This window comes from Sciurus vulgaris (assembly GCF_902686455.1).
Source record: "Sciurus vulgaris genome assembly, chromosome: 3".
In the NCBI taxonomy this organism is placed as follows: Eukaryota; Metazoa; Chordata; class Mammalia; order Rodentia; family Sciuridae; genus Sciurus; species Sciurus vulgaris.
Window position 1 is genome coordinate 92,750,920 of NC_136463.1, and position 27,266 is coordinate 92,778,185.

General features: G+C 36.5%; 1 protein-coding gene across 3 annotated transcripts in view; it reads left to right on the top strand.

The window, feature by feature from the left end:
* Positions 1 to 27,266, top strand: part of THSD7B (thrombospondin type 1 domain containing 7B) — an 842,386-nt gene that overhangs the window by 580,833 nt on the left and 234,287 nt on the right. For all 3 annotated transcript variants that reach the window (XM_079135600.1, XM_079135599.1, XM_079135601.1), the window contains one exon: positions 25,135 to 25,329. In XM_079135600.1, coding sequence (XP_078991726.1) covers positions 25,135 to 25,329 — 195 coding nt within the window. The remainder of the gene's footprint in view (positions 1 to 25,134; positions 25,330 to 27,266) is intronic.

The following is a 27,266-nucleotide window of genomic DNA, read 5'->3' on the forward strand; positions in this document are numbered from 1 at the left end:
TCTTAAATTGTAGCTCAAAAATTTTTATTTTGTGACACATGTAGTTTTGGATTTAAGCAGTACTTCTTCCATCCACATTGTAAATAGGGATTTGCCCTCTTGTCTTGCCTTGGCTTAACTATGCATGAATGCTTTTCATCTTCCCCAATAATTCTAATGTCACTGTCTTAAATCAATATAATCAGTATTTTGATTGGTATGACTTTATAAATTTTTTGAAAGTATTGCCATCTTTAAGCAAATGTTAATAATTTCCTTTTCCATATAACATATAATAATGTGTTATTATCCCTGAAATTATTAATATTCTGGATTTTTTTTACTTTGCTGTGTTTTTTATCTTTTTTTATCACTAAAAAAAAAAAATCCAAAAATACAAATTCTCCAGTGGTTCAGTAGAGATGAAGGATGATCACATCCTTCAGTCTTGTGTCTCTGAAAAGCTGCCATGGAGTACTCTGCCTTTTCAATCTGGACTTCTTCTCTATACCTACTTCATATTTATTATCACAGGATTTCCCTTCCATACCATCCCTTCTTATCCTTCCATCCCCCACTCTTTCTCGGTTTACTTTCTTCTTTCAATGAAGTTCCTCCTCCTGGTAGTTGCTGAGAAAGGAATGTGGAGGTAAAATGTTCTGTAACTATGAAAGTCTGAAAATGTCTTCACGCTGTTCTCATGCTTGAATGATGACTTGGTGAAGTATAAAGTTCTAAGTTGGATACAATTTTTTTCATAATTTTGCAGATATTGTTCTTCTAGATGTCAGCTGGGGTAAGAAATCGAACTGTGAGATCTTTATCTCATCTGAAACCTTAATAAGTTGTATATCTAAATTGATTCATGTATATCTAAATTGATTATATTGACTTAGAACCTCATGATTGATTTTCTTTTGGGATGGACTCAAACTAAAAATCTTTTTCTCAGCAAAGGATACAGTCAATAATGTGAAAAGAGAGCCTACAGAGTGGGAGAAAATCTTTTCCACAGCACTTCAGATAGAGCACTTATCTCCAAAATTTATAAAGAACTTACAAAACTTTACATCAAAAATACAAAGAACTCAATCAATAAATGGGCCAAGGAACGGGACAGACACTTTACAGAAGAAGACATACAGGCGATTAATAAATATATGAAAAAGTGTTTAACATCTCTAGTAATTAGAGAAATGCAAATTAAAACAACTAAGATTTCATCTTACTCCAATTAGAATGGCTATTATCAAGAACACAAACAATAATAGATATTGGTGTGGATGTGGGGAAAAAGGCACACTTTTACATTGCTGGTGGAGTTGCAAATTGGTGCAGCCACTCTGAAAAGCAGTGTGGAGAATCCTCAGAAAACTTGGAAACTTTCGACCCCAGTTATCCCACTCCTCAGTTTATACCCAAAGAACTTAAAGTTAGCATACTACAGTAATGCAGCCACATCAATGTTTATAGCAGCTCAATTCACAATTGTGGAACTATCCTAGATGTCCTTCAATGGATGAATGGATAAAGAAACTGTGGTGTATATGCACAATGGAATACTATTAAGTCATAAAGAAGAATAATACTATGGCATTTGCAGATAAATGGATGGAATTGGAAAATATCATGCTAAGTGAAATAAATCAATCCCAAAAAACCCAAGGTTGAATGTTTTCCCTGATAAGTGGATGACGATATATAATGGGGTACGGTGGTGGGGGTGAGAGAAGAATGGCGGAACTTTAGATTGTGAACAAGGGAATGAGTGGGAGGGGGGGTATGAAAAATGTTAGAATGAGACAGACATCATTACCCTATGTACATGTATGATTACACAAATGGTATGAATCTACATCATGCACAACCAAAGAAATGAAATAATGTACCCCATTTGTGTACAATGAATCAAAATGCAGTCTGTAAAAAATAAAAAATGAAAATAAAAAGAAGTATGTATTCTTGAAATTTTCTTGAATTATATTTTAATAATTTCTTCCCCTCAGTGTTTTTTTTTTTTTTTTTTTTGTTTTTTTTTTTCTCTTCAACAACTCTTGTAATTCTGATATTATACTCCCAGATGGATTTTCTGATTTTCATTTTGGGCTGCTTTTCATCTATTTGCCTTATTATTCCACTTTTGAAAGACTTCCTTGACCTGATCTTGTAAATACACTATTGAGTTGCTCTTTTAATTTTTATTTTATTTTAGATTCTAAAACATCTTTATTCACTAATTTTTTTCTGAGCACTCTTTATGGGTTTTCTCTCTTGAAAATCTATAATGATTTTAGTGTTTGTATTTTTGTTTTTAGTTTTCTCCCACTGAAAATATTTCCATTTGTTCCAGATCATTTTTCTGTCAAACATTGTCGTCAAATGTCTGCTTCTTTTTAGGAGTGAGGTGAAAAGGTGGAGTTACATGAGTTTGGCTGCTTATGCTACCTAGCTTCAGTAGGGTGCTGACTCATCAGGTCGAAACCTTTTTATGTTATTTTGGCTGGGTCTTTCTTCTGGCACTGCTTGAATGTCCTAGAAAAGACTTTTAAATTGCTGACCTGTGTGGGGACACCTGATTGTTAGGATTCTGGGAGCTGAGTTAGGGAAGAAGGTGACCATGGTCCACTAATCCTCTCAATTATCTCTGAACCGCAGTCTAAGCAAGCCTCTGCTATGCCTTTGTAACCTTCAGTCCTACAACAAGACACGGAAGGTCAATATCCTAGCTCTGTGGCAGGAAAGAGAAGACAGGGAAGCCAACTAGAGGGTCTAGATGCTTTGTAAACACACTATGCGGTGTTTCTGATTTAAAACTCATCCCTTGACTTCATTCAACACCACTTCCAGAGATTCTGTGATATGAACAGATTACTCTTTGACTTTCCCTGTTTCTATTTTAGTTGAATATTTTCTTAGGTCTCTTGTGTCTTAGAAACTTTCTTAGTTCTTTACTTCCTATGTATTGTTTCCGCTTCCAAAATCATAATACCATTCTGGTTTTGTTTTGTTTTGTTTTGTTTTTTTTCTTCTCTTTCCTCTTAATGTTTTAAGGACTCACAAAGTTTTAGTGAGGTCTTAGAAGGAAGTGGAAGTATATTTAAGTTTCTACTCTGTCATCTTTACCTGGAAGGCCAACTAATTCAAAGTGTTACATAAATTGCCTTCCTAATTAAGGCATGGATTTTAAAAATCAAGATAGTAGAATATTTTCTATTGTATGTTACCATGTTCTGTGAACTTAACAACATGTCATTAAGTGAAATAAACTAATTATGCGTGAATGCTTGCTTTAGTACCAGCTGATTCTGCTAATCTTGCAAGTTCTCAATAGCTCTGTTGATTGCAATACTGTGCATGATAATGTTCTGTACAAGCCTGTGACCATAATGTATTCATGGAGTATTCTGGAATAGACCTAGCTCCTCCCAGTTCGTCCAACCTCTTCATTTTTGATATAAATACATTTGAGTCTCAGTGAACCCAGCTCAGTGGGTCATGCAGCTATCACAGTCAAAACCTGAGCTAGATTCATTCCTGACCATGTTGCCTCTGGCACTAGGATCTTGTCAGGGCATGAAACTGGCCAAAAAGCAAGTTCCACTTGGGTGGTAGGAAGCTAACACGTACATTTATAACAATGAATTATGAAATGGTCTGGTTATAGACCTGATTAGCCTTGGTGATTTGAATCAATTAAGTGGCCACTATTACTTCAAAGTAGTACAATATATGAACAGAATATTGCTAGTCACATTAAGATGAATTATTTTCAGTGCTTAAAGGTAAAAATAAATTAAGCTTCTAAATTAACTTATAATTGGTGAAGCATTTGAAGGCAGTTTTACTCTTAACTGATTTTAGCAAAAAAAAAATTACATAAGAAATCAGAGAATCAGTTATTTTTTAAATTTTGAAACATACATCATTTTAAACTAATTCAATTTTACATGATTATGAGTAGTTGTTTACACTCAAGAATGGATTTTTGAGGTTAAACATCATTATCCTGCATGGAATGCCCTTCAATAGCAGTCTTCTCTACTGCATTAAAATAGATTAATTTTATTCTATGTGTTTTTTATTTATGTGTTTTTGTACACAACTTTTCCAGAATCCATCTACATATTATATGATGTTCTTCACTAAAAAGTCTTGTGTAGACACTAAGTTGTATGACTGGTGAATATATACAGTATAGAAGGACTACAGTATTATCCTTTGAATTTATCATTACTCAGACTTTTATTATATGATTTTATTAAGTTTGAGATTGTAGATCAGAATTGAAGTATACATTTGTTTTTTTCTTTCTTTTTTTAAAATTTATTTTTATTGTAAACAAATGGGATACGTGTTGTTTCTGTTTGTACATGGAGTAACAGCATACCATTTGCATATTCATAAATTTACATAGAGTAATGATGTTTGATTCATTCCATTATATTTTTCCTTCCCCCACCCCTCCCACCTCCCTTTTCCCTCTATACAGTCCCTCCTTCCTCCATTCTTGTCCCACTCCCACCCCCCATTAAGTGTCATCATCTGCTTATCAGTGAGATCATTCCTCTTTTGGATTTTTGAGATTGGCTTATCTCACTTAACATGATATTCTCCAATTCCATGCATTTGCCTGCAAATGCCATAATTTTATTATTCTTTATAGCTGAGTAATATTCCATTGTATATATATACCACAGTTTCTTTATCCATTCATCAATTGAAGGGCATCTAGGTTGGTTCCATAGTCTGGCTATTGTGAATTGAGCCGCTATGAACATTGATGTGGCTGTATCTCTGTAGTGTGCTGATTTTAAGTCCTTTGGGTATAGGCTGAGGAGTGGGATAGCTGGATCAAATGGTAGGTCCATTCCAAGTTTTCTAAGGAATCTCCACACTGCTTTCCAGAGTGGCTGCACTAATTTGCAACCCCACCAACAATGTATGAGTGTACCTTTTCCCCACATCCTCTCCAACACCTATTGTTGCTTGTGTTCTTGATAATCCCCATTCTAATTGGAGTGAGATGGAATCTTAGTGTAGTTTTGATTTGCATGTCTCTTATTACTAAAGATGTTGAACATTTTTTCATATATCTGTTGATTGCTTGTACATCTTCTTCTGTGAAGTGTCTGTTCATTTCCTTAGCCCATTTGTTGATTGGGTTATTTGTATTCTTGGTGTAGAGTTTTTTGAGTTCTTTATAGATTCTGGAAATTAGTGCTCTATCTGAGGTATGAGAGGCAAAGATATTCTCCCACTCTGTAGGCTCTCTCTTTGCATTACTGATAGTTTCCTTTGCTGAAAGCTATTTAGTTTGAATCTATCCCAGTTATTGATTCTTGCTTTTATTTCTTGTGCTATGGGAGTCCTGTTAAGGAAGTCTGATCCTAAGACAACAAGGTGAAGATTTGGAGCTACTTTTTCTTCTATAAGATGCAGGGTCTCTGGTCTGATTTCAAGGTCCTTGATCCATTGTGCGTTGAGTTTTATGCAGGGTGAGAGATAGGGGTTTAATTTCATTCTGTTGCATATGAATTTCCAGTTTTCCCAGCACCATTTGTTGAAGAGGCTATCTTTTCTGCATTGCATATTTTTGGCACCTTTGTCTACTATGAGAAAATTGTATTTATTTGGATTTGTGTCCATGTCCTCTATTCTGTACATTGATCTACCTGTCTATTTTGGTGCCAATACCATGCTGTTTTTGTTACTATTGCTTTGTAGTAGAGTTGAAGTTCTGGTATTGCAATACCCCCTGTTTCACTCTTCCTGCTAAGGATTGCTTTAGCTATTCTGGGTTTCTTATTCTTCCAGATGAATTTCATGATTGCTTGTTCTATTTCTGTGAGGTATGTCATTGGGATTTTAATTGGAATTGCATTGAATCTGTGTAACACGTTTGGTAGTATGGCCATTTTGACAATATTAATTCTGCCTATCCAAGAACATGGAAGATCTTTTCATCTTCTAAGGTCTTCCTTAATTTCTTTCTTCAGTGTTTTGTAGTTTTCATTGTAGAGATCTTTTACCTCTGGTTAGATTGATACCCAAGTATTTTATTTTTTTTGAGGCTATTGCAACTGGAGTTGTTTTCCTCATTTCCCTTTCAGCTGTTTCATTGCTTGCGTATAAAAATGCAGTAGATTTATGCGTGTTGATTTTATAGCCTGCTATTTTGCTGAATTCATTGATGAGGTCTAGAAGTTTTCTGGAGGAGGTTTTTGGATCCTCTAAATATAGAATCATGTCATCCAGAAATAGTGACAGCTTAAGTTCCTCTTTTCCTATTCGTATCCCTTTAATTTCTTTAGTCTGCCTAATTGCTCTGGCTAGAGTTTCGAGGACAATGTTGAATAGAAGGGGTGAAAGAGGACATCCCTGTCTTGTTCCCATTTTTAAAGGGAATGGTTTCAGTTTTTCTCCATTAAGAATGATGTTGGCCATGGGCTTAGCATCAATAGCCTTTACAATGTTCAGGTATGTTTCTACTATCCCTATTTTTTCTAGTGTTTTCAGCATGAAGGAGTGTTGTATATTGTCAAATGCTTTTTCTGCATCAATTGAAATAACCATATGATTCTTATCCTTAAGTCTATTGACATGCTGGATTACGTTTATTGATTTACGGATGTTAAACCATCCTTGCATTCCAGGAATGAACCTCACTTGATCGTGGTGCACAATTTTCTTAATATGTTTTTGGATACAGTTTGCCAATATTTTGTTAAGGATCTTAGCATGTATATTCATCAAGGATATTGGTCTAAAATTTTCTTTCCTTGATGTGTCTTTTCCTGGTTTGGGTATGAGGGTGATATTAGCTTCATAGAATGAGTTCGGTAGGGTACCCTCCTTTTCTATTTCCTGGAATACTTTGAGAAGTACTGGAATGAGTTCTTCTTTGAAGGTCTTGTAGAACTCAGCTGAGACTCTGTCTGGTCCTGGGCTTTTCTTGGATGGCAGATTTTTAATGGCTTCTTCTATTTCATTGCTCAATATTGATCTGTTTAAATCGTGTATGTCCTCCTGGTTCAGTTTGGGAGGAGCATATGTCTCTAGAAATTTGTCAATGTCTTCGGTACTTTCTATTTTGTTGGAATACAGATTTTCAAAGTAGCTTCTCATTATGATCTGTATCTCAGTGGTGTCTGTTGTGATATTTCCTTTTGCATCATGTATTTTAGTAATTTGAGTCTTCTCTCTCCTTCTCTTTGTTAGTGTGGCTAAGGCTTTATCTATTTTGTTTACTTTCTCAAAGAACCAACTTTTTGTTATGTCAATTTTTCGAATAGTTTCTTTTGTTTCAATTTCATTGATTTCAGCTCTGATTTTAATTATTTCCTGTCTTCTACTACTTTTGCTGCTATTCTGTTCTTCTTTTTCTAGGGCTTTGAGCTGTAATGTTAGGTCATTTAATTGTTGACTTTTCATTCTTTTCTGGAATGCACTCCATGCAATGAATTTTCCTCTTAGTACCGCTTTCATAGTGTCCCAGAGATTTTGATATGTTGTATCATCATTCTCATTGACCTCTAAGAATTTTTTAATCTCCTCCCTGATGTTTTTTGTTATCCATGTTTCATTCAATAGCATATTATTTAGTCTCCAAGTGTTGGAGTAATTTCCTTTTTTTACTTTGTCATTGATTTCTACTCTCAGTCCATTATGATCTGATAGAACACAAGGCAGTATCTCTATTTTTTTGCATTTCCTAAGGGCTGCTTTGTGGCATAACATATGGTCTATTTTCGAGAAGGTTCCATGTGCTGCTGAGAAGAAAGTGTATCTGCTCGTTGATGGATGGAATATTCTATATATGTCTATTAAGTCTAGGTTATTGATTGTGTTATTGAGTTCTATGGTTTCTTTGGTTGGATTTTGTTTGGAAGATCTATCTAGTGGTGACAGCGGTGCGTTAAAGTCGCCCAGAATTATTGTGTTGTGGTCTATGTGATTCTTGAAATTGAGAAGGATTTGTTTGATGTACAGGGCTGCACCATTGTTTGGGGCATAAATATGTACTATTGTTATGTCTTCCTGATTTATGGTTCCCTTAAGCTGTATGAAATGTCCTTCCTTATCCCTTCTGACTAACTTTGGCTTGAAGTCCACTTTATCTGATATAAGGATGGAAACCCCCGCTTTTTTACTGGGTCCATGTGTGTGGTAGTTTTTTTCCCATCATTTCACCTTTGGTCTGTGGATGTCTTTTTCTATGAGATGAGTCTCTTGCAGGCAGCATATTTTTGGGTCTTTCTTTTTAATCCATTCTGCCAGTCTATGTCTTTTGATTGATGAGTTTAGGCCATTAACGTTCAGGGTTATTATTGAGAAATGATTTGTATTCCCAGTCATTCGGCTTATTTTTGGCTTAAGTTGGCTTGGTTTCTCCTTTGAGTGGTTTTTCTCTAAGGTAGTTCCTCCCTTTGCTGACCTCCATTGTTGTTTTTCATTTCCTCCTCCTGGAATATTTTGCTGAGAACATTCTGTAGTGCAGGCTTTCTATTTGTAAATTCTTTTAACTTTTGTTTATCACGGAAGGATTTTATTTCATCTTCAAATCTGAAGGTTAGTTTTGCTGGGTATAGGATTCTTGGTTGGCAACCATGTTCTTTCAGAGCTTGAAATATGTTGGTCCAGGCCCTTCTAGCTTTTAGAGTCTGGGTTGAGAAGTCGGCTGCTATCCATATTGGTCTCCCCCTATATGTAATCTGATGCTTTTCTCTCGCAGCCTTCAAAATCCTATCTTTATTTTGAATGTTAGGCATTTTCATTATAATGTGCCTTGGTGTGGATCTGTTGTGATTCTGTGCATTTGGTGTTCTGTAAGCCTCTTGTATTTGATTTTCCATTTCATTCTTCAGGTTTGGGAAATTTTCTGATATTATTTCATTGAATAGGTTGTTCATTCCTTTGGTTTGTATCTCTGTGCCTTTCTCAATCCCAATAATTCTTAAATTTGGTCATTTCATTATGTCCCATAGTTCTTGGAGATTCTGTTCATGATTTCTTACCATCTTCTCTGTTTGGGCGACTTTATTTTCAAGATTAAATATTTTGTCTTCATTGTCTGAGGTTCTGTCTTCCAAGTGGTCTACTCTGTTGGTGATGCTTTCCATTGAGTTTCTTATTTGGTTTATTGTCTCCTTCATTTCAAGGATTTCCATTTGGTTTTTTTTTTTTGAGAGTCTCTATCTCTTTGTTGAAATGATCTTTTGCTTCCTGCAGGTGCTCTTTCAGCTTATTGGTATTATCATTCATTACCTGCATTTGCTCTCTTATCTCATCCTTTGCTTCGCAAATCATCTTAATCATGTATAATCTGAAATCCTTTTCTGACATTTCTTCTAACATACTGTCATTGGATTCTATTACTATAGAATCTAGATTAGTTTGGATCATTTTCTTCCCTTGTTTTTTCATGTCGTTCATGTATCTTCCCCTCTAGCACTGCAGATCTGGGGTATTGCAGATTTCCCCCTATAGGCTTATAGTGGCCCTATAGGTTTCCAAAACCCTTTCTTTAAGGGGAGATCAATATTAGCAGTGCCCAAATCAGACACTATGCAATCCTAGACCAAATAGCCCCTATGGGGACAATGACATCATGTAAATAAAGGAGAAAGCGACTCTGAGGAAACAGGTAAACAGAAGGAAAAGAAAGCAAGAAACATAAAGAAATAAAAACTTAAATATTTTTTTAAAAAAGGAGAAAAAAGAAAATCTACTGTATAATAGTCATATACTAATGATACCTCCCAGTATTCAGTAGCCTGATGTATAAGAGGTACCTCACAATGAGCTTCAAGCCTCCAGCAGGCATCTCAGGATGGGATTTGCCCACCCGAAGATTGGAGCTCCGGCTTCCAGGATTATCCAAGATGGCTGCTCTGGCTTCCAAATGTGTTGGCAAATGGGGTGCTGCAGCTCAGGGGTGGACGTGGTCAGCTGGAGGTCCTGGAGACGGGATGCAGTTGGTCCAGCAGTGGTCCTGGAGGTCGGGTGTGTTTGGTGTGGGGTTGTGGGATCCAGGAGGCTGGGTGCAATCAGTTGGTCTGGGTTCCCGGTGATAGGGCACAGTCAGTTGGTCTGGGGGTCCTGGCGGCAGGGAACAGTCAGTTGATGTGAGGGCCCCAGAGGCAGGGAGTGATCGGTTGGGCTGAGGGATCCTGGAGGTGGGACTCAGTCAGTCCGGCCAGGGGTCCTACAGGGCTTGGCTGTTGTCTCAAAATGGTGACATTTGTTTTTTCATAAGGGATGTAGCAAATGCATGGTCTCCAGAGGGACCAAAGAGGATATAAAGATGAATAAACTTAATTTCAGCAGCATTTTGGCAGGGTCTTTGCAGGCAGAGAAAAAGAAAATGAAAACAAATGCCTTCTTGATATGGCATCAGCTTTGTACTTACACACAATATATTATAATGATGATAATGATTACATGTAAAGCATGAGTACTCAGTGATCTGCAAAGAAATCATTTGGAAAATAAGGAACATTCTTATCCAATAGGCAGAATAACTTCTAATGGTTTAATGTGCAGTAGGATAACTATGGTTGACAACAGTAAATTGCATATTTCAAAATAGCTAGTAGAGAGGATTTTGAATGTCCTCAACAAAGAAATGATATATGTCTGAGGTGGTAGATATGCCAGTTATTCTGATCTGATCATTACACATTGTTTACCCATTCTGCAATGTCACACTGTACCCCAGAAAAATGTACAATTACTAGTTGTCAATTAAAATAGAAATAAATTTAAAAAGGAAAAGTTCCTTAGAAAATGTTTTGAGCAGCCAGATCCACAAGAAAATGTAATATATTCTGGTGAGTGGAGAAAATAAATGTGGAAATTGTGTTGATTTATTGTTTCTCTGTAGCAATGTGATAATTAATGTCTTGGATCCTTGCAGTTGTTTTTCAATAGAGAACACCAAATTATTTCTAAATTCGAGTTTCACATCTCATTTGTTACTTAGTTACTGTTACTAGAATGATTATATGATGTGAAGTTCAGCTTTCTGATAAATGATACAGCATTCATTATCCAGATAACTTATTTCATGGCAGATACAGTTAGAATTTTAGTTCTACAAAAGCTTTTAAGGAGTCTTGCCTCTTAGACTTTAGGAGTTAGCACTTCTTTAAAAAAAATCTATAATTATTTGCTGAAGTGATTTGGCCCAACTCTTTCTGTGCCTTTATATGAAGTATAGCAGGTGACTAAAACGCATCCATCTGTCAAAACCACAAAAACCGTTAGAAACTTCCCAGCCCATTTTTTCTTCTGATTCGAAAGTTAGTTGCACAACAGCTGTTTGCAGAGATACAGGTGAAACTTATGTAAATACTGCCATATTCCTTCAAAAATGGAATAAATCACCTTCCACATGCAGTGTGAATTAGCATATTTATTCTTTCATACCTGCCAAATATGCATTTCCCTCGTACATGTACATAAAATAGGGGGTTGAAGAGTATAAAGCTTCTAGTATATTGCATAGTTATAGGCCATACTCTGAAGAATGAAGTGTGCATGTTTTTTTTTTTCATACATATAAAAGAAATGTCAAAAACTTTCATAGAGTTTGAATTGAGGACCTCATTCAGAAGAAGGCATAGAATTTAGAGACAGGAGGTATTTCTGAAGGAATCTGATATCTTTTAATGGCTGTGACAAAAATGACTTGGAAATGCCAGAGATTCTCTCATCATTAGTTTACTCCTCTAATAAAGCTGCGATGTATAAAGAAGAGAAGAAAAGGAGCCACATTTAAAAGAGGAGTTAGAAATTTCTTACATGCCAGATGTTATAACACAGTAACCATAACTAGCACCCAATGTTTAAATATTCTGAATATATTCAAAGGCAGTTGGTTAACAGGTATCTATATATTTATTGATTTTTTTTTTCCTACAGGGTAGAAATCGAGTATTCTAGATAGATTATGGGCCATTTTAGGACAGACATTTTATTTATATTGCTGTTATGTTTCATCATTCAACTGACTGTATTCTCCAAGTAGTGTTCTGCAGAGTTCTAACATGGTAAAAGACACTGCAATTGAGGCAGCTATTTTTGTTGTTGGGTGTTTTTTTCCTTATTAGTGGAGAGCAAAATTTAAAAATAAAACTTTACAGATAATCTGAAAAAATTAATAATAAAATATCATTCCTTCCTTATGGGAATATTCTTATTTATAAAATTTAAATGATTTTGAGCATAACTTTTGGGAGAATAATTTCTTCACTAACTGGCAAACACTTGTGAGTCCCATGGTATCTAAAAATGCAGCATCAAATTGACATGATCTTTTGACATTATATCTGTCCTCTTTTTCTGAAATTACATCTATTAAGATTCAGAATATTTAAATTGTTTATTTTTATAGCAGCTTTGTTGAGATAAAATTTATCTTTTAAAGTGTATAGTTCGGTAGGTGTTAGTGTATTTACAGAATTGTTCAACCATTACTAATACCTAATTCTAGACCATTTTCATCATCCTCAAAAGAAATAGCATGGTTATTAACAGTCATTCCCCATCGAATTATTTTTAATGGAAGCAAGTCAACTGAGATAAATGGAGCTACCCTGAGGTGTTGTAAAATCAGGGAGAGAGAATCACTGATCTGCTACGGGAAAAAAAAAAAAAAAAGCTTGATTCCATTTGCCCCTCCTTCACATTCACTGCCATGTCTTAATTTAGATTGATTGCTTCCAAATATCCTGCTGCATGTGATGATTTACATGCATTCATAATGGTTTTCTTCTACATAGAATTTCATATTTCTCAATTGAGGGAGGACTCAAGCAATCTAAATGGAAGGAGTAGCTAAGGCACTTCTTTTAAAACAATTTCCAGAGCACATCCTTTGTTTCTTTTCAAATTGAATATTTATTTGGTCTAGTTTAGTGGGGGAAAGTGGTTTATGAGACTTGCCTTGCAACCTTGTTAACAAACAAGCTACTTTTGAAAAAATTTTTCATTTGTTCTAATTAGTTATATATGATGATAGAATGCATTTATGCATTTTGATAAATCATACATAAATGGAGTATAAATTCTCATTTTTTCTGATTGTACATATTGTAGGATCACATCAGTCATGCAGTCATACATGTACATGAGGTTATAATGTCTGTTTCACTCTACTATCCTTCTTACCCACATATCCCTTCCCTCCCATTCACTACCTTCTACCTAATGTAGCCCCCCCCCCCCCGCCCTCCGCCTTATTGTGAATTAGCATCTGTGTATCAGAGAAAACATTCAGCCTTTTTGGGTTTGGCTTATTCTGCTTAGCATGATATTTTCCAACTCCATCTATTTACTAGCAAATGCCATAATTTCGTAATTTCATTCTTTAAAGCTGAGTAATATTCTATCACATTTTCTTTATCCACTCATCTGTTGAAGGACACCTAGGTTGGTTCACTGAACAGATACTTCTCAAAAGAAGATATATAATTGATCAACAAATATTTGAAAAAATGTTCAACTTCTCTAGCAATAAGATTCCATCTCACTCCAATCAGAATGGTAATTATCAAGAATACAAGCCATAATAAATGTTGGTGAGGATGTGGGGAACAAAGGTACACTCATACATTGCTGGTGGGAATGAAAATTGGTGCAACCACTATGGAAAGCAGTATGGCGATTCCTTAGAAAACTTGGAATGGAACCACCATTTGACCCAGCTATCCCACTCCTTGTTTTATACCCAAAGGACTTAAAATCAGCATACTGCAGTGACTCAGCCACATCAATGTTTATAGCAGCTCAACTCACAATAGCTAAACTATGGAACAAACTATTTTTTGTACTTGTATATTTATGTCATTGGTTTCTCTGTGGCTGATGCAGATTGTTATGGTTCAAGACCACTTATTGCCATGTAAACATCATCCAGAGGCTATGCTTTTTCTGATAGAAGGAAATTTAGATTTTTTTCTTCTTTGATGGGATTTTCAATGGTTACTCCATTCTAGTTCTTTAAGGTCTTCAATCTATTTGTCTGGAAATTCCTGACTTCTAACTTGACTGGAAAAACTTATATCACCTATGTTTCCCATACCTGCCTATATTCCCAAAGCCCATGGCTGATCCTAATCACTTTCCTTCTACCATAAGTGGATAACTTTACCCCATTTCTGGGATTTCCTTCTGGAATTGACCACACCACATTAGCAGCGAGAGTTTTAAGATCTTTCTCCCTCTTCCTTCTATATAAATATAAGCTAATCTTTATGAATTGCTACAATTTTGTTTTCTTTTTTCCTATAATGTTTATTTTTGTCAGTGATTTGAAGGGTCAAGTAGCTTAAAGCCAAGAGCCCTAGTTGCACACATTTCTTTGGTTAGCTGAGAATGCAGAGGGCCCCAGGGCTCAACAAATGCCTTATAAAAAGGGAAGCAACATTTTTCAATGAACTGCTCCCAATCTTGTATTAGAACCTAAATAAAATGTTTCCAGGTTACCTAGGGACTAAGTATATGTTATTAGCTTACTAAGTATTTTTTATTTATTTGAAAAGTCTTCATTTCTGAGAGGGCAGCAATAATTGGGGAATATGTTTCCAACATGCACAATGAGTTGTATCTTTCCATAAGCAAGCTTATAATTGGGCTCCTGCAGCCACGCAGCTTCACATATGGTACTTATGAGTCAATTAAAGTACCCTAACAAGCAATTACAGGTTTATTGTTTAATTCAATTTCCACAACTCATGCTGTTCCCACTCAAAAGTTGCATTGATGTCAGTCAGCATGCAATCATAAGCACACACTGCCTTCAAATACTAGTTTTGAAGAATGGGACCTCCAAATACTCTACCCCCACACATTGGGCACTGAAAAGAGAAGGATCAAATACCAGGAGAAAACAACAGTCTTGAGGGTAGGTCCAGTACCACCTATAACTTCCAAATGGATTTATCTGAAATAACAGCAAGTTGGTTAGTTAGCTCAAATGACTGAAGTCCAGAGGGTTCATCTCAAGTGGAGAAGTTGACTTGGTGGAGCCAGGGTGACCCTGTTCTATGACTTAGAAAGGATGATACAGGTTGCCACCTTTCCTTTTTTTCCTTACATTATTAGGGCTCTTGCCCTTACCTCACATCGTCTGAAGTGAGAATTCAAACAATCTTCCCCCTTCCCTCTACTCCAGGTAACTAGGCAGATATGTTGGGAAGACTCTGTCCCAAAGAGCACACCAGTGACCATATAGATGTGCATCCTAACCCTGGGAAGCTTTTTGATCTTCAACATGAAGTGGAACGTGAGAATGGCCCAGAGCTTCCATTACCTTTGGGAGATGGACATTTCAGAGCATATCCATAAAAGGGTCAATAAGACACATGTGCTGGGAAAGACAGTATGGAGTTAGCCTTCTTTTCAAGGATATAGAAATCTCAATTTCTTCTACCTGTTCTTATTCCCTTCTCAATACCAATATTCCCCTGAAGAGATTTTTCTTCTCATTTATTTATAAGCCAAAAATTGAATCATGAGAGTTGGATCAGGGAAAGTGGCTTTGAATTCTGTATAATTCAGACTGATTCAAATACTGGTATTTATCATTGGAATGAATTTGTATCTTCTTAATTATGTTTGGTCTAGAAAACAAAAATAAGCCATTTTGTTTTCCTTGAGGAAATCTAACGGAATGAAAGAGTAGTTCTTGAAGTAGGCTGGGTGACTGAAGGACATCAGGCAGGGAGATTGAAAAATGAAAGAATTAACAGAAAACAAAACTAACCTTTTGTGAGAGCAGGAAATGTGAAATTCATAGTAAAACTGAGTGTCAATTCTGCTTTTCTTTCTTCTATTAGGGGTAGTTAACTAGACCTGGTTATTTTTCTAGTGGATGAATGAGGCAATGATCTGTGTGGTAGGCTGAATGGTGGCCCCAGATGCTCAAGTCCTAGTTCTGAGAGCCAAAGAATGTTTTAGCTCCCATGGCAAAGGGGATTTCATAGATACAAATAAATTAAGAATCTTGAGGAGATTGTGCTGCATTATCAAGTAGGTCCTATGTGATTACAGTGGCCCTTATTAGAGGAAGGCAAGAGGTTGATATAATTATGGAAGCTGAGAGACAGAGATGTAAAGATGTTACACTGCTGGATTTGAAAATGGAAAAAGGAACTGTGAGTGAGGGATGCAAGCCACCTCTGGAAGCTGGAAGGGGCAAGAAATGAATTCTCCCCTAGAGCCTCCAGGAGAAATCCTTCTGTCACCTTGACGCTAGCCTAGTGAAGCTGATTTTGAATTTCTGACCCTCAGATCTGTAAGCAAATAAATTTATATTATTTTCAGCTACTCACAATGTGAGCCACTTATTACAATGGCAATAATAAACTAATAAAAATTAGCATTAGGGAAAAGTCACGTGGGACTTTACATATACTAAAAGACCAAATAGTATTGAGCTGTTCAGGAGAGCAGTGAAGACCTGTACTTGATACCCAGCTTCTCCTACATATGGACCTTAGCAGTCCCCATCTGTGGGGACTCCATGGTGGACTTCAAAGAATTCATCCACTCTATTTAGCAGAAGCCTATTGTGTCTCAGTCACTTAATAGGAGATACATCAGCATTCAAGGCAGTCACAGGCCCAGCTCTCCGGCCTAATGGTGAAGCATGAAAATGCTTCATATTTAAAAAAAAATACTTCTTAATTTATATTTTTAATTTAATCTGATTTGTCTGTATGCATTCCATCTCCCATCATGATGCTGGGGAAATGGATAAGGAAGGAGACAGATGTAATGTGGGTAGAATCTCCTCCTTTGGACAGTCAAGAGGAAAACATTTTGTTGTCATTGCTGATAATTTTTCCCTAGGGGCAGCGATGGGAAGGAAAAGGAAAGAAACTGGGGCAACTCTTATTGAATCCTGTCACTTGAATAAATCTTACACTTTTATGCAAAAAAAAAAAAAAAAAAGATAAAAAAGAAAATAAAAAGAATAAGAAGAAAAGAAATCAAGAAAGAGAAATAGAACAGGGAGGCAGAGCAGAAGGAATGTGGGTCAAGAGCTCCCCTGACTCAGAACTGATGCTTTAGGGGTGGGGTTTGACTAAGGAAAAGGAAGAAAGCAAGGGATTCTGATCCCTCTTTGGAACTCTTGGAAGTGGTAGCCTACAGGGACCCCACTCCAACATGCAGGGACCCCTCAGAGGGAAGCCATGACCTGGGCTCACTAGGCAGGAAGAGGGCTTTAATGCATCCTGGGTGCTCCTGAGCTTCCCTGACCAGAGAATCTCCAGGAATTTCCCTCTGCCTCGCCTGAGGAGGAGGTGGCAACTGGTGGTGTTGGCTGGTAGACTTCACAGGAGTTCATCACCCAGCCCCTACAGACTGCACCCCACAGCAGGCACTCCCTCAGTAAGACCTCCTCAGGTAAGCTGGAGGACAATGCTCCCGAAGAAGAAATCCTTCCTGAGATCTTCAGCCTGAGTCTTTCACAGTGAATGTTACCGGGGCAAGCAGCCACTGGGCACACAAGGCCCTACCTCATTGCAGTTGCTGGCAAAGACCTAGAGAGCTCTAAAGGACTTTTACACAGACCCTAAGCCCTTGCTGTCTGTGTGGGACACTCAGATGCCGACTTAGAGGGAGAAGTGCAAGTGACTGAGGGACACTCCCTATTTTCCTGAAAAGAACCAGGAAGAAAGCAAAATGATGAGAACTAAGAGAGCTTAATTAGCATTTTTACCTTTCCTTAGTACCTGGAAGTGAAGGAGCTCTTAAGGATGATTCATCAGGTCATAATAAAATAATTGCAGTGGACTTGTCTTCTTCCCCCAGCAGAAAGCTTGCATTCCTATGTGTGCACCCCAGCCAAAGGCGTGGACCAGGGTGGCCAAGTTGTGAATTGAGGTTGAGGGTGGGAATTGACTGCAGTGGCTACTCAAATGTACAAGAAAGTTCCTTTGGGGACAGATTCCAGCTGTGGGTAAAAAGAGGAGAGGGCAGGCCTGAGATCCTGTGCTGACACATTTCAGCCTAAAATGCCATGTCTTCCCAGAGTTCTTCACTGGAATAGCCAAATCATTATGGAGACATATTTGTTAAGGTAGGAGGATGGAACAGACTGGTTACACATTTTTACACTTCAAATGTAGCTTTTATCTCTTTGGACTTGTGGGTGTGAATTCCTTTTGTATTCTAACCCTGGTCCCCACACATATGGGCAGCCCAGTGTAGTCATTAAATTAGCTGCCTCATTCACTACACAGACTCTGAACATGTAGTTAGAATCTTTTCAAAGGGGAAGTAAAGGGTCTTAGTGAAATAAGCATCAAGAACAGAAAGCCAGTCATCACATCATTTATTTCTCTGCTCAGGGGTCTTGGTGTTCCAAGCCCCTGGTCCGACTTAAGCTGTTCTCACTAGACATATCCTGCTCACCATGTTTTGCTCGTTTCAGAAAGACCCCACTGGCTGCCCAATACCTGAAGCTCCAGTGCTGTGCCCTTGCAGCCCCCTGAATGTTGTGAATCTGATTTCCATATTTCTTCTGTGTCCCTGGCCATTAGTGCAGGGCCTAACATGCAGGACATGGTGTATGAATGTGGGTTAAGCTGAGCAGTTGCTGCCTACCTTCCAGCTCCTGAATGTGCACATAAATTGACCTCTGCACCTGAATTGAAGCAGTCTACTACTGCAGAACAGCAACCCTTATGGAAAGAACCCTTCCATTTTCTAGCATGTCACCCCCATTTCCTGGAAATTATGACCTCTTGAGAGGATTTTTCTCTACCCCTTTCTTTCAATGATTAGAGTTGAACTCTGGTCAGAAACAACTTCAGGAAAGTAATTTGGGTGTCCTTGGCAAGGGTGATGAGTGTAGGCAGACGTGCAGTAGCAGGCACCATCCTTATTTTGTCTTCCCAGGCAGAGCATTATCATTTATGATAAGGGCAGTGACCCCTGTCCTCTTCATATCATAATTGAAAAGAAGAAAAACTTATCACAGCACATCTGACTATTGAAGTTCAGAGGTGATAGGGGGCAGAAAGACCCGCCATTTAGTAATGGTTAATAATCTGCTGGTTTTAGTCAGCATTTAAACATGAGAGGGCTGGTCTGACTATCCCACATTAATAGCAATTCTTTTAAAAAAAATTAACTGTGAGACACACTGAGAATACATACCAGTCATTGCTTTGTTTCTTTTGCAAACTTCTCAGATTACTCTCTTATATGTTGGGGCATTTGTTTCTCTTCATGCTGCTTGGATAGAAAAGAATCAGGAAACAGGGGCAAGCAACCAGTCACTCTGGTCCCCATGCTACCCTCCCTTCTTGGTGCCTTTATCCCAAAATTCATCCCATGTAGCAGTGAAGAAAAAAAAGTAGCAGAACTCAATGGTGTATATCAGGTGCCTTCCTACATCCTATGAATAAGCAAGTGTGACCTCAGACATCAAGCAGAGGTTTTGAGGATTCCAGGTCATTCTGCCCACCCATCTGCCTGATGACTATTCTTATCTGAGTGGCTTGGCTCACACACCTGCTTCCCTGTCATTCCTTACCAAGGAATCCAGCTGTCCCTCACAGATACTCAGGGAAATTTCTGTCCAGAGGTTAGGATAGCTAAATTTCAAACAATAGCCAATAATAATATCCTTCTAGATCTCTTTGGGAAAACATTACCTGGGAGTACAGTTTTCCTTCATTGATAACTACAATTATTCTGATTTTAACAAATGATGTATAATTAGATATTTAATTACCAGTCCCCTCAGACAATTGGGTTCAGGTAGAAATATAGGAAGGGTCAGAAGAAAATGTCTCTCCCTTTCCTTATAAAAAGATCTTTCCCACTAGTATAGTGCAGTACTTGAAAACAACAAAAGAGAAATCTTTTTTTTCTCTAAATTGTGACTTGTAAGTAATTTTCTTTGATCTGAAGAACCCAGGACTCAGAGTTCAACTACCTGACAGATAAATTCTATGTAAGCACTTATTTTTTCCTGCCTGCCCATTATATAACCTTTAATTTAAGATTGAAGAACATACTTTCCCCCTTCTACACCAGTTTTCCTTGGGTTATCACCATTAGGAAACTACAGTGTTGTACTACTATCTATCTTGTTCCCTGCCACTGCCATTACTCTGGCTTCCTGGATGATAGATTATTTGTATATAGGTGTAGCTGTATATACATATGTGTATGAATATGTGTATACATACACATAGTGCTTTTGTGATTGTTCATAGTGTTTTATACATATTTTTAAGACCAAGTAAGTGAATAGATAAATGAACAGGTCACATTTAGTAAGGCCTATTAGGGAAGAAGGTATAGGTAATCAGGATTCAGTGTATACTCAAGGTTTCATGTTTAGATGACAATGGAAGTAGAGAAAGTGACCTTAATAAAATTTATTTCCTATTCTAAGACATAAACTCCTTTTTTGTCTTGTGATCTCTATTCTTCTGAATAGTAATAAGGCCCACCTTGTTCCAATATTTAGAAAACCTTTGGCATATGCCTCTAAATAATGCTTAGATATTTAAATCTTCATTAATTCAGATTTACTAGGTAGGGGCATGGTACCTATTTTTGCTGTGTGTGACCATCTCAGGGAATGAGATGCAAAGATTTAAATATGACAAGCACTCTTATTTGCAAATTTCCACCCTCCATTCGTGAAACTCTCTTTAGTGTCATCAAAGATCTTGATCTTGGTGCTTGTAGAAAGAATTCTCAATAGGTCTTAGATTTCAGTTTCCTGGAGTTGTTATTTTATGCAACAGTATATAGCCTCATTTTTATGGATACCCTAAAACATAGAATTTAGCACTTGGAAGTAGAACAGAAAATATCCTAGGGAGGGTCATATCGTCTTTGGAAGAGGCTACTCTCCTCTCTCTGTGATTCAGCAGAGGCTCCATTCTCACTTCTTAGGGTTCAATAGAGTTAGGTGAGATTTGAAATTTTCTTCCTGAGCCAAGAACCAAGAAAGGTGATGGTGGACTCTTCTTTCCTGCCAGTCCTTACGACTTATTTCCAATAGCTTTTTGCATAACACATCACTCTTATAGATCATGAATTAATGTGTAATGTACTTAGTTTTGTGATAGGCACTTCATCTATTTCAATTTATGACATATGCATTATGGTCATTCTCATTTATTGGGAGAGTTGAATCTAAAGAGAGTTTCATAATTTGCTCTAGGTAACAGTAAAAAATAGTTCTGTTTGACACCAAAACTTGTGTTTCTTTTCAATACACTATATTACTTCTGATTTACTCTTCAAAAGACTTAAGGAGACTATATACCTTTAATATTTGTCACAGAAATATATTGTAGGTTACATATAATTCATATATTTTAAAAATGCTTTTGCCAATGATGTGTACAATGAAAGTGTTCTCTGAATTGTTCAGTACCTCTTGCTGTTAGTTATCTCCATTTACTTTCAATGTCTTCTTATTTATTTATTTTTTTGCATAGTTTTGTTTTCTGTGCTGATTTTTCAGGCCTGCAGCCTTCTTGCAATACTTTCTTTGGTATTTTCTATTCCCAGTATAGTTCAATACAATCATTTGATATATCTTTGTTAATTAAATGATTTCTTTTATATTATGACATTCCTAAGAAGGAAACCATTTTCATTTAACTTGTTCATGCTTTCAAAATAATTGTGATTCTTTTCAGAGTGGAGAAGAAATTAGAATCTCAAACTTAAATATGAAAAACATAATTCCTGGTCTAAACTGATATTTGCATGGCCCATGGTTTTCTTGTTTGTCACTCACACTTACGTTTTCATTAATAGAGATGTGGTCCTCAGACTAATGTGGGTGTAATCAAACTTTATGCTCCAACTTCATATGCATTCTGTGACCCATAGAAACCTTGAGGGTCTGCACTAGGCTACTCTACTACTCCAGCTTGTACATGAGTGACAGCTCTTACCTGCTCTGAACAGCCCCCTTAGTGTACTGAATGGGTTGAGGTCATACCTTGTCTCTTGGTTTATTAATGTTGATTATAAGTGTAGCACCAGAAGGGCAAAGATTCAAACAAAATTTTTCTTCTTACTTTAATCCCTCTGATAATGAGAATGGACAAGGGGAAAAAATGAGGCATGGGGAAGGAAGGGGAGGGGAAGTGAGGTGTGTGTAGGGAGAGAGAGAGAGACAGAGACAGAGAGAGAGACAGAGAGAGAGAGAGAGAACTTGCTTGAAGAATTATGATCCTGATGTAAAAAAGAAATGTAAAGGAAAATAATAATTAGTAGCACTTTTTAGCCTATAGTATGTATAAGACATGGTTTAAAATTTTCACCACTATTGGTTATATGATCTTATTATACTCGTCTTAAAGATGAAGATACTAAAGCAAAGCAGTTAACTAACTTATCTTAGTTCCCCAAGCTTTCAGTGTTTGTAGTTGAAATTTGTACTTGCTGCCATTTGACTATAATATCTGAGAAATCCACCATATGCTGTAGCTATTCTTTCTTAATTTCTTAGGTTTTCTGTCATTAATTCAGAGCAGTTCAATATAGACCTTTGTAAATGCAGTGCATTCTAATTTATAAAGTTTGCAGAACTTCAAAACATCATTAAGTTTTAATTTATCAGAGCTTTCAAATTCTAAAGTTATTCAAAAGAAATTACATAAAATGAATGAAATATTTTAAAATAGTTTATTTTCATGGGGAAAAATTCCTCATTTATATACATTAGATGTTTACATTTCAGAAAGTAATGCTTCTTAAAAAAGTATTTAAAATTCCTCATCATGTTATTCAGTGCATTGTCATCTTGGAAAAAAATTAACTTGGCAAGATGAAAGTTCTCTAAATTGACTCCAAATTGGTTATCTAAACATGCAATTCAAATGACATTTGCTTGTACCCCACTTAAGATAATGTATTTTATTGTATTCATCATTAATGGCTGCAATATTCCCAACAAAGGAAATGCAGGTGATGTTGGCTTGATGTGCAATGGATTTTGTTCCTAGAATATGGATAAAAACAAAACAAAAAATAATCAAAATGAATGAATAGCTCCACCTGCCACAGAACAGATGTACAAGCTGGGAAGTATTGTGTGGGCATCCATTGTCATCTTAGCTAATTCCTTGGCCCTGAAGCATTACATAGCTTTGGCTTCCACCAGTTCTAAAAAAAGATTTGTGGAGTTTGGATAGACTTGTCGTGCTGAGAATAGAGAAAGAAAATATAAGAAGAATGGTCAACTGAAAGGAGTTCTATGTACACTAGTTCTATACTGGAGATATTTACATAAGGAGTTCTTAATGACATTGATCTTTTGTTGAGGTCTCTTTATTCTGTATTACATGGCAGATTTTAAGGAGCTGTAATAAAAATTATCCTAAACTATGATATCTTTAGGATGATGAAGTCAGCATTTATCCATTAACACACATCTTATCTAATGACTGTTTTAATCAGCTTTCCCTTGCTATGAGGAAATTACTTGACCAGAACAAGTTAGAGGAGGAAAAGTTTATTTTGGGTTTAGGTTCAGAGGTCTCATTCTATGGTCAGCTGACTCTCTATCTCTTGGCCTCAGGTTAGGCAGAAGGTCATGGCAGAGGAAAGCTGCTCAGCTCTTAGTACCTGGGAAACAGAGAGGGGTCAAAAGCAGTGACATGTTGCAGTCCCCAAACTCAGGCTCACAGTGACCTCCTTCCTCCCTCCTCCCTCCTTCCTTCTGGTATCTAATGGGTAGAGGCAAGGATGTTACTACATGTCATGTCCTGCCTGCCTATAGCGACCACCCAGTAGACCATTCAAATTATCAGTCCATTGACTGGATTAATGAGGTCACAACTCTTACAATCCAGTCTTTTTACCTCTGAACATTTCTTCACAGCCTAACTCATGAGCTTTACATGTAACATTTCTAGATCCAAATCATTAGCAGACACCATGCCAAATATAGTCAGTAAGGTTAGATTTGAAATCACAAAAAACACTTAAAGACAAAGATATTCCCAGACTTCTTGCCCAGAAATACTGATAGAGAGATATGAAGGGATGCCATGGAATCTGTGTATTCAAAAGATAGCCATGTTAGGAAATAGTTTAGAATAGTAGTTTTTTCTAAACCGCTTTGATTCCTGCTCTCCCCACACCTGCCTTCCCCACATCCCCAGTGACATTTGTCAATGTCTGAAGATGTTTTCTTATTACAACTTATAGGGCGTGTGTGCTTCTGGTATTTAATGGTTAGAGGCAAGGATGTTACTACATGTCTTACCAAATACAAGACTGGCTAAGGCACCCACAAAAAAACGGTCAATCATCTAAAATTTAATAATGCCAAGACTAAGAAATGATGATCTAGTGAATATAAAGATACATCTTTACAGATTTCATAACAGTTTAAATAAAAAAATGTACCAAAGTACCATGCATTCATAATCAAATAAAATAAATGGCATTGTTCCAAATAATCAAAAATTTAGGTGAAATTTTATAAATGTTCCACTCAAAGTTATTAGTTTTTTTTAAAATGACTAGAGACATGCTAGTTGAAAAAGTATATTAGAGAAACTTTGAGAAGTCATCTGCAATTAATGGGAATATCTGGATAGATTATGGCTGTGCTTGAATAAAGTGATTTAAAATTTTAACTGATCCTTAATATTAATGAGAAAGAAGCAATTTTTTAAAAATGGTCACTGTGACATAAAAAAATGACTTTTCATAAGTTCCATCTAAACAAATAAACAACAAAAATAAAATCTTGGAAGATTTCACATGATCTTTTAAAAATAGTTTTGTCCTTTTTTGTCCTTATCTCATCTCCTTTTGAGATTCTCTTTTCTGGGTTTATATCATTTCTAAAGATCAGATGCTCATGAGCAGGAAGTATAATAAATTACTTCCAAGTTATTTTGGTTGTTGTCAATGCAGAGTTTGGATTAATAATGAAACCAATTAAATCCTCAGATACCTCCAATGGCAACAATAAAAATTTAATTTCCAGGGAGCAATAAGGTTAGCTGTGTTGAACACTGTGTGTGATCACAGGAAAGAGCAAATTTTCAAACACTGGCAAATTCTGTTTTGTCAGAGAACCCAGCAGTTGACTGAAATAATCCAAACAATAACAAAAGAATCTATGCTTCTCTTTTCTATTTGTAGCTGTCTCATGCATCTCTGATGATAACCAGTCCGAAGAAATTATGGAATGCCTCAAGCAGACAAATGGCATGCCTCCCCTGGTGCAAGAATGTACTGTCCCATGTCGAGAGGATTGTACCTTCACCACCTGGTCCAAGTTCACCCCCTGCTCCAGGAATTGTGAAGCCACCCAAAGCAGGCGGCGACAGCTCACAGGTAGGGCGTAACTGTCATTCCTCAACTTCAGACCCACTGTGCTTCTCTGAATCTCCCAGGTAGAATAAATTTGTATCTGGTATCTCCCTTTTCCCTTATCCCTCACATGACCTCAAAACCTAGAGCAATAACTAACATATAACATGGACCCAATGAGCATTTGTGAAATGAATGAAAGGTGTGAGCCATTGTCGGGTGATCAAGTTCTTTTCTATGTAGTTTTATAGTCTTTGTAGTCTGAAAGGGCACTTTATCTATTTACTTCTTCCAAGTAACTAATGGCAAAGTTCCTGGTACTTCATCATGCCAGGTTCTCAATGATCTTAAAAGCAGTCACTGATTTGGAAACAACATCAAAGACAGATCTAACATACATTATTTCCTCTTGCCATTACCTTGCAAGCAAATTGACCCTTTAAATTTTAGTACTGTAAGGTAAAAAATAAATCTCACATATAGATTCTGTTTTGTGATATATCATTATTTTTCAGTTCTGTGCACATCTACAAAAGTTTAATGGAAATTTGAGCAAGTAGTAGTTTATTTGAAGTCCATTTTTGCCTGTAGTATAAAAATAACAAATACAGTTTTGTTTTACTGCTTCTGTGGATCATACACTAGAATTTCTCTTACCTGCATTGTATTTGTATATGCAGAAAACTTAACTCAGAGAATGGAGAACCAAAAGAAAAACATGGGAATGATCATTGAGATAGTAATCTTGGTGTTGACATTGAAGTAGTAAGCATAGGGTGACCATTTGTTCTCATGAGTAGTTCAAGTGCTAATTCTCTTGGTTTCAAGACCTTTATGTTTGAATGCATTGCTTACCTGATCACATTTATAATTTAACTCATTGTAATGAATTTACTTAATTGATTAGAGCCTTTTACAAGATTTATGCACATAAACTGTGTATGTGTACATTCCTGAATGAAGATGAAATGTATAATTATGATACAAACATCAAATAAGATATGCTGTATTTTGTGTTATCTTTTCCACAAAACTTTGTGCACATATAACTTTATGCAATGTTGCCTGTATTACCAAGACAAAACAAATCTCTTATGGAAAAACAATAAAATAGTACATAATGTGGATGTAGGGAATAATCTGAAGTTCAGAGAGCAACTTCCTGACACTGGGTTTGCATGCACATACATAACGCTTCAGAAACCATTTTGCCAACAAATTTGTGTCTCTGAGATGAGAGAAAATTTCCTGTAGAGGAAACAAAGTTTTTAATTAGTGGCTGAGTTTTTTTCTTTCTCATGAAGGTTTGCTAATGATATTTGGCACCTGCAAAATGAGAATGAAAATGCTAAAAATCCCTGAATATTCATCCATTTTTGCAACCAGCACACTTTGTGTTTTGAATTGTTAAAACCTTAATGAATTTGATTTTTATTTAAAATAGACTTTTTAGAAAAGTAAATATTGAAGAACTGTTATACATTTTTCTGCAAACTCTAACCTGAGAATTACTCATACTAAAAGACTGTTTAGAAGTTTTTTCCTAAATAGTTAACTACTATTCATTTAGGTGACTAATTGATATTTGTGTGTCTTCATGTCTAGGTGACAACAAAACAACTCATTAGTTTTGTGAAATGCATTAGTCATTAAAAAAAAAAACAGTCAAATGAATCATTTAGTGTCAATGTTGAAAAAAATAAAATCCCAGTGGTGAATTAAGTTTTATAGATTTAAAGACATTTTTATTGTTGCAATGTTAATGCTTCCATTGTGGTAACTTGGTAGTAAACTTAGTAAACCAATCTCTTCCATGAAGGACAGTAGAAGACAGGGACTCAGACTCGAAAATCACATGACTTTTTCTCTTTTTAACACAGCCATGTATAAAGAAGTATATGGACGAAAATACAGGCCACACCCTTGAATGTGGAACCATCTAGCATCTAGTTTCTTGTTGA